General features: G+C 57.0%; 1 protein-coding gene across 1 annotated transcript in view; it reads right to left on the bottom strand.

Annotated features, from left to right (window-relative positions):
* Positions 1 to 1,083: 1,083 nt before the first annotated feature.
* Positions 1,084 to 11,101, bottom strand: part of mmp28 (matrix metallopeptidase 28) — a 106,766-nt gene continuing 96,748 nt past the window's right edge. The window contains exon 8 of the mRNA XM_043718782.2: positions 1,084 to 3,944. Coding sequence (XP_043574717.2) covers positions 3,541 to 3,944 — 404 coding nt within the window. The 3' untranslated portion in view covers positions 1,084 to 3,540. The remainder of the gene's footprint in view (positions 3,945 to 11,101) is intronic.

Genomic DNA, 11,101 nt, shown 5'->3' with positions numbered 1-11,101 from the left:
GTATTTTGCGAATTGTCCTGAGTGTAAGATAAGTCGAGGAGAAAGTGAGGACTGCAGATGCTGGAGATCAGAGCTGAAAATGTGTTGCTGGAAAAGCGCAGCAGGTCAGGCAGCATCCAAGAAGCAGGAGAATCGACGTTTCGGGCATGAGCCCTTCTCCTTGGATGCTGCCTGACCTGCTGTGTTTTTCCAGCAACACATTTTTCAGCATATGAGTCGTTCTGACAAAGCATATCCTTTATCACAGTTAAGATTGATCGTAATGCAGGAATCAAAGATACATGCAGGAGATGAGGGGGAGTCATATGTGAGCCCAGTTATAGGATATGATTAAGCTGTAGAGGGTTCAGAAGGGATTTACCTGGATATTGCCAGGATATTGGAAGGTTTCAGTTATAAAGAAAGGCTGGATATACTGGGACTTTTTTCACTGGAGTGTAGGAGGTTGAGAGATGACCTTGTAGAGGTTTATAGAATCATAAGGAGCATTGATAGAGTTAGCGATAGGTATCTTCTCCCTAAGAAGGGGGATTTCAAGACGAGAGGCCATATTTTAAAGCCGAGAGGAGAGAGATTTTAAAGAAGACATGAGGGGATTTTTTTTTACACCGAGGGTGGTTCACGTGTGGAATCAATATATCGTTTCAGTTTTGTGACACTGTATTCTTTTGCTATAAATTCTGTGCCTTATGATCTTATACCCCACAGCTACCTGATGAAGGAGCAGCACTCCGAAAGCTAGTTCTTCCAAATAAACCTGGTGGACTATAATCTGGTTTAACTTTGTCCACCCCAGTCCAACACCGGCTCCTCCACACCATTTCCTGAGGAATTGATGGATGTGGGTACAGTTCCAACATTTAAAATACACTTATAAAAGTTCATGAATAGGAAAGGTTTGGAGGGATATGGGCCAGGAGCAGGCAGTTTGGTTTGGGATTATGTTCGGCATGGACTGATTGAGCCAAAGGGTCTGATTCTGTGCTGTATGACTCTCTGACTATGAGCATTGTCTTGAATGTCTGCAGTTCTCATGGAGTGAAGAGTGGCTTCGCTGAATAAGAAATAGAAGAAATTTCATCCTTAGAAAGCAGCTTTGGTTTAATTACAGCTCAAAGTGATTAACATAAATACACAGACTCATCAAAACTTTGGTTGAGTAAAAAGGACAAAGGACTAGACTAGTGTTGCCCTGGAATTTCCCTGAATGAATAATACTTTTTCAGGACAATGATTTGAACAAACCCAGAGGTTACCATCAGGGCTTTAAAACTCAGAAGTTTCTTGCTTTCCTTGCTTTCCATTACTTCTGCTCTTTAGCTTTTGCTGATGGTGAAGAATCATCCAGTCAACTGTTTGCTTTCCCATTGGCTGTTGGAAGGCAGTCCCCCCATGAGGGTGGGTGTGTCCAGTGACCAATGGCAGGAGGGTGAGGGTGTGGCATTCAGAGGCACCAGGTCATGTGATGAAACTGTGGCAAATATGTCAAAGCAGAGCTGACATTCCCCTCTCTCTCCAGCAACACAGAGGGAGTAAAGTTCAGAGTGAGGAATGATTCAGCGGTGTTGTGCTTAGATGGAGCACTGTCGGCAAGTTCTGACATTAAACAATAAATACGGATCAGATATCAGTATAGAAAACTGATAATAGGATGTGAGGAAAAATTATTTTAAACAATTACCAATAAAACCAAACAAAATTCAGCTTGCATTTTCTGCCCTTTCCCTCTGTCACTGCAAAAACAAAATGGTTTTGAAGAATTGAAAGACTATATGAACAGGTGGCTTTACAATTTGGCCAATGACACATTAATATTTGCACAGAGGCTTGACACATCAGGTGCCTTCCACCCCAACATGACAATACACTGTATCCTGTCTGTAGTGTGCTCTTTGTGTTTAGGGTAATCTGTAATCTCACCCGATGTATAGGGTACTCCATATCCTCATCCTGTATATAGGATATTCTATATACTTGTCCTTGTGTATAGAATACTCTACACCCTTATCTTTGACTGTAGGGTACTCTATCCCCTCATACTAATGTGTACGGAACTTTATACTATCATCCTTATGTGTAGAGTACTGTCTATCCTTATCTTTGTGTATAGGTTACTTTAGACTTCCATATTTGTGTATAGAGTACTCTATACTTTCATCTTTGTGTATCGGGTACTTATACCCTCATCCTAATGTATAGGGAACTTTATACTATCATCCTTATGTCTACGGTACTGTATATCCTCATCCTTGTGTGTAGGTTACTTTATACTTCCATATTTGTGTGTAGGGTACTCTATACCTTCCTCCTGATGTATAGGGTGAGGTGACAGAGAGAGAGAGAGAGTGAAGGATCAGGTCATCAGAGGCCAGATACAGGGAGTGAGAGGTCGGATTGAGGTGGGATAGCAGTCAAATGCAGGTTGGGGGTGTTGTATGTGGTGAGCTATGGTTAGGTCAGCTTGAGAGTTAACCAGGAATCTTTCCCTAAGTCAGAATTAAGCTGAGAACATCAAAGCCGTCTGAGGCCTGGGACTCGAACTCAAGAGTTGGAGACCTTTTCAGAGGGTTCTGGACTCTGGCCCATGAGAAGGTTTAACTTCAGAAATAATTCCCACCCAGCCAACTGCATTGGCACTTCGGCATAGTTCCAGCACACTACTCCAGGCTACACTGCTGCATTATCCCATCGGGGGAGCTCAGACAAGTCATCTCCCAAATAATGGACACTTTGCAACAAAAAAGCAGGATAGGAGCCAGGGAAGGACCGAACAGGCTTTAGCAAAGTTGCAGTTCTGAGCTCTGGAATAGTTTAAAGCAAATGGGACTAGTTTTATTTTGGAAACCTGGTCAGCACGGACAAGTTAGGCCAAAGGGCCAGTTTCCATACTGTATGACTCTATGCTCCTATGGATCCATTAACAATGGGAAGTAGAGCACATTGACCATCCTTTAGGATGCTGTGGGTTGGCTGGGCCGCAGCTGTGGACTTTGTTAGAACTGACAAATTGTGAGCAGAGTTTTCACAGCAGGTTGCTGGGGGCGAATTGCCCTGATCCCTCTTCAGTGAGACGGAGGCTCTTGATCAGAAAAAAAATCGATTTGTAGTTACAAAGCACCAACCAAAGGTAGGGAATAGCCTGAAGGAAGAGCTGTATAATTGTGATAATGTGGAGTTAACACACTGTGGAACAGTTCCCCTTTCTGTGAGCTTTCCATTTGTCATGTTGGGATTGGGATACTGTATACTCTGCCAATGTGTACATGGTAATGGATATTCCATGCTGGATTTTTGGAATGCCCTTCCCTTTTCCTGCATGAGGGAAATCAGATATCCTGTGCCTTGAGTTATTTTATACCCTTGTCTACATGACAGAGGTATGTGGTCTCCTGGACTGTGTTTGGGTTTCCTTGATAGCCTCTCACTGTGTTACTTTCTCCTGACAGGATGTGCTGGAGCTCCGAATACCAATTTTCACAAGAGCAGGAAATGTCACACCTCTGCAAAGGAGCCCGGGTTGATTGCCAAGCTTGGCTCGGGTCACGTTTGCAGGTGCCCCGTGCCCGTTGTGTTCCTGTGGTAACAGCCAGTCCACTGCAGCTCCTTCGCCCACTTGCCCTGGTGCAGCACCTTCAGCCTGCTATTGTCAAATTTCCAGTACGTCTCATCCTTGAAGAAATAGGTGCGCTTCTCATTCCAGGTGAAGACACCGTTGATGCCAGCGGGGATGCCTTTCCAATCGCTGAGGGTTCGAGGGTAATACTGCTCCACCTGCATTAGCTCTTCATTTAGGACGAAGTACTTTGACCCTTTGAAGATCACCACGTGACTCAGCGGTTGGAAGTAGAAGGCTGCGTCCGGGTGGCGAGGGAGACCCATGGTCTTGACCTTCATCGGGAAGCCCCGGTCCAGCTGGTCTCCAGCATACCTCCAGCAGCGGCCCCCTGCTCCAACGAGAGCCATTCATTAGACGGGGTTACAGCATCTGGGCCAGCCCCAGGCAGCACCGAAGACAGGGCCTCCCTCCAGCTCCCCGGTCCGCCTACAACGAGCGCCTATCTCAACCGCCCGTCACCCCGCGCTCGGTCAGTCCCATCATGACATTGTCAACGCGACCGACCAAACCCATCCCCGAGGTGACAACCTGCGTGTGGGAGGAGGGGGTGAGGAGGCTCGGGGAGTGAGAAGGAGGAGGAGAGTAGGGTCGAGGAGTGAGGGGGAGGGGGAGAGTAGGGGAGTGAAGGGGAGGGGGAGAGTAGAGTAGGGTAGGGGAGTGAGGGGGAGGGGAGAGTAGGGTAGGGGAGTAGGGGAGGGGGATGTAGGATAGGGGAGTTAGGGGGGAGGGGAGAGTAGAGTAGGGGAGTGAGTGGGAGGGGGAGAGTAGGGGAGTGAAGGGGAGGGGGAGAGTAGGGGAGTGAGGGGGAGGGGGTGAGTAGGGTAGGGGAGTGAGGGGAAGGGGGAGAGTAGGGGAATGAAGGGGAGGGGAAGAGTAGGGGAGTGAGGGGGAGGGGGAGAGTAGGGTAGGGGAGTGAGGGGGAGAGGAGAGTAGGGGAGTGAAGGGGAGGGGGAGAGTAGGGTAGGGGAGTGAAGGGGAGGGGGAGAGTAGGGTAGGGGAGTGAAAGGAGGGGGAGAGTAGGGTAGGGGAGTGGGGGGAGGGGGAGATAGGATAGGGGAGTGAGGGGGAGGGGGAGAGTAGGGGAGTGAAGGGGAGGGGGAGAGTAGGGGAGTGAGGGGGAAGGGGAGAGTAGGGTAGGGGAGTGAGGGGGAGGGGGAGAGTAGGGTAGGGGAGTGAGAGGGAGGGGGAGAGTAGGGCAGGGGAGTGAGGGGGAGTGTAGGGGAGTGAGGGGGAGGAGGAGAGTAGAGGAGTGAGGGGGAGGGGGAGAGTAGGTTAGGGGAGTGAGGGAGCGCATGGGGGAGCGTAGGGGAGTGGAGGGGAGGGGGAGAGTAGGGAAGTGAGGGGGAGAGGGAGTGTAGGGTAGGGGAGTGAGGGGGAGCGTAGGGGAGTGGAGGGGCGGGGGAGAGTAGGGAAGTAAGGGAGGGGGGAGAGTAGGGTAGGGGAGTGAGGGGGAGGAGGAGAGTAGGGTAGGGGAGTGAGGTGGGAGGGGGAGAGTAGGGTAGGGGAGTGAGGGGGAGGGGGAGAGTAGGGAGTGAGGGGGAGAAGGAGAGTAGGTGAGTGAGGGGGAGGGGAGAGTATGGTAGGGGAGTGAGGGGGAGGGGGCGGGTAGGGTAGGAGAGTTGGGGGGAGAGTAGTGTAGGGGAGTGAGGGGGAGAGTATGGTAGGGGAGTGAGGGGGAGGGGGTGAGTAGGGTAGGGGAGTGAGGTGGGATGGGGAGAGTAGGGTAGGGGAGTGAGGGGGAGGGGGAGAGTAGTGGAGTGAGGGGGAGAAGGAGAGTAGGGGAGGGAGGGGGAGGAGGAGAGTAGGGGAGTGAGGGGGAGGGGGAGAGTATGGTAGGGGAGTGAGGGGGAGGGGGTGAGTAGGGTAGGGGAGTTGGGGGAGAGTATGGTAGGGGAGTGAGGGGGAGGTTGAGAGTAGTGTAGGGGAGTGAGGGGGCGGAGGAGAGTAGGGGAGGGAGGGGGAGGAGGAGAGTAGGGTAGAGGAGTGAGGGGGAGGGGAGAGTAGGGGAGTGAGGGGGAGGGGGAGAGTATGGTAGGGGAGTGAGGGGGAGGGGGTGAGTAGGGTAGAGGAGTTGGGGGGAGAGTAGGGTAGGGGAGAGAGGGGGAGATTGAGAGTAGTGTAGGGGAGTGAGGGGGAGGAGGAGAGTAGGGGAGGGAGGGGGAGGAGCACAGTAGGGTAGGGGAGTGAGGGGAGCGGGAGAGTAGGGTAGGGGAGTGAGGGGGAGCGTAGGGGAGTGATGGGGAGAGGGAGAGTAGGGGAGTGACGGGAGGGGGAGAGTAGGGGAGTGAGGGAGAGGAGGAGAGTAGGGGAGTGAGGGGGAGGGGGAGAGTAGGGTCAGGGAGTGAGGGGGAGGGGGAGAGTAGGGGAGTGAGGGGGAGGAGAGAGTAGGGTAGGGAAGTGAGGGGGAATGGGAGAGTAGGGTAGGGAGTGAGGGGGAGGGGGGGGAGTAGGGTAGGGGTGTTGGGGGAGAGTAGGGTAGGGGAGAGAGGGGGAAATTAGGGGACTGAGGGGGAGAGGGAGAGTAGGGTAGGGGAGTTTAGGGTAGGGGAGTGAGAGGGAGGGGGAGAGTAAGGTATGGGAGTGAAGGAGAGGAGGAGAGTAGGGTAGGGGAGTGAGGGGGAGGGGGAGAGTAGGGTAGGGGAGTTGAGGGGAGAGTAGGGTAGGGGAGAGAGGGGAGGTTGAGAGTAGTGTAGGGGAGTGAGGGGGAGGAGGAGAGTAGGGGAGTGAGGGGGATGTGGAGAGTATGGTAGGGGAGTGAGGGGGAGGGGGCGAGTAGGGTAGGGGAGTTGAGGGGAGAGTAGGGTAGGGGAGAGAGGGGAGGTTGAGAGTAGTGTAGGGGAGTGAGGGGGAGGAGGAGAGTAGGGGAGTGAGGGGGAGGAGGAGAGTAGGGTAGGGGAGTGAGGGGGAGTGGGAGAGTAGGGTAGGGGAGTGAGGGGGAGGGGAGAGTAGGGTAGGGGAGTGAGGGTGAGCGTAGGTGAATGAGGGGGAGGAGGAGAGTAGGGGAGTAAGGAGGAGTGGGAGAGTAGGGTCGGGGAGTGAGGGGGGGAGAGTAGGGGAGTGAGGGGGAGGGGAGAGTAGAGTAGGGGAGTTTAGGGGGAGAGTAGGGTAGGGGAGTGAGGGGGAGGGGGAGAGTAGTGGAGTGAGGGGGAGAAGGAGAGTAGGGGAGGGAGGGGGAGGAGGAGAGTAGGGGAGTGAGGGGGAGGGGGAGAGTATGGTAGGGGAGTGAGGGGGAGGGGGTGAGTAGGGTAGGGGAGTTGGGGGAAGAGTATGGTAGGGGAGTGAGGGGGAGGTTGAGAGTAGTGTAGGGGAGTGAGGGGGCGGAGGAGAGTAGGGGAGGGAGGGGGAGGAGGAGAGTAGGGTAGAGGAGTGAGGGGGAGGGGAGAGTAGGGGAGTGAGGGGGAGGGGGAGAGTATGGTAGGGGAGTGAGGGGGAGGGGGGTGAGTAGGGTAGGGGAGTTGGGGGGAGAGTAGGGTAGGGGAGAGAGGGGGAGATTGAGAGTAGTGTAGGGGAGTGAGGGGGAGGAGGAGAGTAGGGGAGGGAGGGGGAGGAGCACAGTAGGGTAGGGGAGTGAGGGGAGCGGGAGAGTAGGGTAGGGGAGTGAGGGGGAGCGTAGGGGAGTGATGGGGAGAGGGAGAGTAGGGGAGTGACGGGAGGGGGAGAGTAGGGGAGTGAGGGAGAGGAGGAGAGTAGGGGAGTGAGGGGGAGGGGGAGAGTAGGGTCAGGGAGTGAGGGGGAGGGGGAGAGTAGGGGAGTGAGGGGGAGGAGAGAGTAGGGTAGGGAAGTGAGGGGGAATGGGAGAGTAGGGTAGGGGAGTGAGGGGGAGGGGGAGAGTAGGAGAGTGAGGGGGAGGAGGAGAGTAGGGGAGTGAGGGGGAGGGGGGGGAGTAGGGTAGGGGTGTTGGGGGAGAGTAGGGTAGGGGAGAGAGGGGGAAATTAGGGGACTGAGGGGGAGAGGGAGAGTAGGGTAGGGGAGTTTAGGGGGGAGAGTAGGGTAGGGGAGTGAGGGGGTGGGGGAGAGTAGGGTAGGGGAGTGAGGGGGATGGGGAGAGTAAGGTATGGGAGTGAAGGAGAGGAGGAGAGTAGGGTAGGGGAGTGAGGGGGAGGGGGAGAGTAGGGTAGGGGAGTTGAGGGGAGAGTAGGGTAGGGGAGAGAGGGGAGGTTGAGAGTAGTGTAGGGGAGTGAGGGGGAGGAGGAGAGTAGGGGAGTGAGGGGGATGTGGAGAGTATGGTAGGGGAGTGAGGGGGAGGGGGCGAGTAGGGTAGGGGAGTTGAGGGGAGAGTAGGGTAGGGGAGAGAGGGGAGGTTGAGAGTAGTGTAGGGGAGTGAGGGGGAGGAGGAGAGTAGGGGAGTGAGGGGGAGGAGGAGAGTAGGGTAGGGGAGTGAGGGGGAGCGGGAGAGTAGGGTAGGGGAGTGAGGGGGAGGGGAGAGTAGGGTAGGGGAGTGAGGGTGAGCGTAGGTGAATGAGGGGGAGGAGGAGAGTAGGGGAGTAAGGAGGAGTGGGAGAGTAGGGTCGGGGAGTGAGGGGGGGAGAGTAGGGGAGTGAGGGGGAGGGGAGAGTAGAGTAGGGGAGTTTAGGGGGAGAGTAGGGTAGGGGAGTGAGGGGGAGGGCGAGTGTAGGGGAGTGAGGGGGAGGAGGAGAGTAGGGGAGTGAGGGGGATGTGGAGAGTATGGTAGGGGAGTGAGGGGGAGGGGGCGAGTAGGGTAAGGGAGTTGAGGGGAGAGTAGGGTAGGGGAGAGAGGGGGAGCGGGAGAGTAGGGTTGGGGAGTGAGGGGGAGGGGAGAGTAGGGTAGGGGTGTGAGGGTGAGCGTAGGCGAATGAGGGGGAGGAGGAGAGTAGGGGAGTGAGGAGGAGGGGGGGAGTAGGGTCGGGGAGTGAGGGGGGGAGAGTAGGGGAGTGAGGGGGAGGGGAGAGTAGGGTAGGGAAGTGAGGGGAAATGGGAGAGTAGGGTAGGGGAGTGAGGGTGAGGAGGAGAGTTGGGGAGTGAGGGGGAGGGGAGGGGGAGAGTAGGGTAGGTGTGTTGGGGGAGAGTAGGGTAGGGGAGTGAGGGGGAGAGTAGGGGAGTGAGGGGGAGAGGGAGAGTAGAGTAGGGGAGTTTAGGGGGGAGAGTAGGGTAGGGGAGTGAGGAGGAGGGGGAGAGTAGGGGAGTGAGGGGGAGGAGGAGAGTAGGGGAGTGAGGGGGAGGCGGAGAGTAGGGGAGTGAAAGGCAGGGGGAGAGTAGGGTAGGGGAGTGAGGGAGAGGGGGAGAGTAGGGAAGTGAGTGGGAGGAGGAGAGTAGGGTAGGGGAGTGAGGGGGAGGGGGAGAGTAGGGTAGGGGAGTGAGGGGGAGGGGGAGAGCAGGGGAGTGTGTGGGAGGAGGAGAGTAGGGTAGGGATGTTGGGGGATAGAGTAGGGTAGGGGAATGAGGAATAGGGGGAGAGTAGGGGAGTGAGGGGGAGAGGAGAGTAGGGGAGTGAGGGGAAGGGTGAGAGTAGGGTTGGGGAGCGAGGGGGAGGGGGAGAGTAGGGTAGGGGAGTGAGGGGGAGGGGGCGAGTAGGGTAGGAGAGTTGGGGGGAGAGTAGTGTAGGGGAGTGAGGGGGAGAGTATGGTAGGGGAGTGAGGGGGAGGGGGTGAGTAGGGTAGGGGAGTGAGGTGGGATGGGGAGAGTAGGGTAGGGGAGTGAGGGGGAGGGGGAGAGTAGTGGAGTGAGGGGGAGAAGGAGAGTAGGGGAGGGAGGGGGAGGAGGAGAGTAGGGGAGTGAGGGGGAGGGGGAGAGTATGGTAGGGGAGTTGGGGGGAGAGTAGGGTAGGGGAGAGAGGGGGAGATTGAGAGTAGTGTAGGGGAGTGAGGGGGAGGAGGAGAGTAGGGGAGGGAGGGGGAGGAGCACAGTAGGGTAGGGGAGTGAGGGGAGCGGGAGAGTAGGGTAGGGGAGTGAGGGGGAGCGTAGGGGAGTGATGGGGAGGGGGAGAGTAGGGGAGTGACGGGAGGGGGAGAGTAGGGGAGTGAGGGAGAGGAGGAGAGTAGGGGAGTGAGGGGGAGGGGGAGAGTAGGGTCAGGGAGTGAGGGGGAGGGGGAGAGTAGGGGAGTGAGGGGGAGGAGAGAGTAGGGTAGGGAAGTGAGGGGGAATGGGAGAGTAGGGTAGGGGAGTGAGGGGGAGGGGGAGAGTAGGAGAGTGAGGGGGAGGAGGAGAGTAGGGGAGTGAGGGGGAGGGGGGGAGTAGGGTAGGGGTGTTGGGGGAGAGTAGGGTAGGGGAGAGAGGGGGAAATTAGGGGACTGAGGGGGAGAGGGAGAGTAGGGTAGGGGAGTTTAGGGGGGAGAGTAGGGTAGGGGAGTGAGGGGGTGGGGGAGAGTAGGGTAGGGGAGTGAGGGGGATGGGGAGAGTAAGGTATGGGAGTGAAGGAGAGGAGGAGAGTAGGGTAGGGGAGTGAGGGGGAGGGGGAGAGTAGGGTAGGGGAGTTGAGGGGAGAGTAGGGTAGGGGAGAGAGGGGAGGTTGAGAGTAGTGTAGGGGAGTGAGGGGGAGGAGGAGAGTAGGGGAGTGAGGGGGATGTGGAGAGTATGGTAGGGGAGTGAGGGGGAGGGGGCGAGTAGGGTAGGGGTGTTGGGGGAGAGTAGGGTAGGGGAGAGAGGGGGAAATTAGGGGACTGAGGGGGAGAGGGAGAGTAGGGTAGGGGAGTTTAGGGGGGAGAGTAGGGTAGGGGTGTGAGGGGGTGGGGGAGAGTAGGGTAGGGGAGTGAGGGGGATGGGGAGAGTAAGGTATGGGAGTGAAGGAGAGGAGGAGAGTAGGGTAGGGGAGTGAGGGGGAGGGGGAGAGTAGGGTAGGGGAGTTGAGGGGAGAGTAGGGTAGGGGAGAGAGGGGAGGTTGAGAGTAGTGTAGGGGAGTGAGGGGGAGGAGGAGAGTAGGGGAGTGAGGGGGATGTGGAGAGTATGGTAGGGGAGTGAGGGGGAGGGGGCGAGTAGGGTAGGGGAGTTGAGGGGAGAGTAGGGTAGGGGAGAGAGGGGAGGTTGAGAGTAGTGTAGGGGAGTGAGGGGGAGGAGGAGAGTAGGGGAGTGAGGGGGAGGAGGAGAGTAGGGTAGGGGAGTGAGGGGGAGCGGGAGAGTAGGGTAGGGGAGTGAGGGGGAGGGGAGAGTAGGGTAGGGGAGTGAGGGTGAGCGTAGGTGAATGAGGGGGAGGAGGAGAGTAGGGGAGTAAGGAGGAGTGGGAGAGTAGGGTCGGGGAGTGAGGGGGGGAGAGTAGGGGAGTGAGGGGGAGGGGAGAGTAGAGTAGGGGAGTTTAGGGGGAGAGTAGGGTAGGGGAGTGAGGGGGAGGGCGAGTGTAGGGGAGTGAGGGGGAGGAGGAGAGTAGGGGAGTGAGGGGGATGTGGAGAGTATGGTAGGGGAGTGAGGGGGAGGGGGCGAGTAGGGTAAGGGAGTTGAGGGGAGAGTAGGGTAGGGGAGAGAGGGGGAGCGGGAGAGTAGGGTTGGGGAGTGAGGGGGAGGGGAGAGTAGGGTAGGGGTGTGAGGGTGAGCGTA

This window comes from Chiloscyllium plagiosum, unplaced genomic scaffold, assembly GCF_037043375.1.
Source record: "Chiloscyllium plagiosum isolate Xiang-an unplaced genomic scaffold, Cpla_swu_hap1 HiC_scaffold_31, whole genome shotgun sequence".
NCBI lineage: Eukaryota > Metazoa > Chordata > Chondrichthyes > Orectolobiformes > Hemiscylliidae > Chiloscyllium > Chiloscyllium plagiosum.
This window is presented reverse-complemented; position numbering and strand designations above follow the sequence as displayed.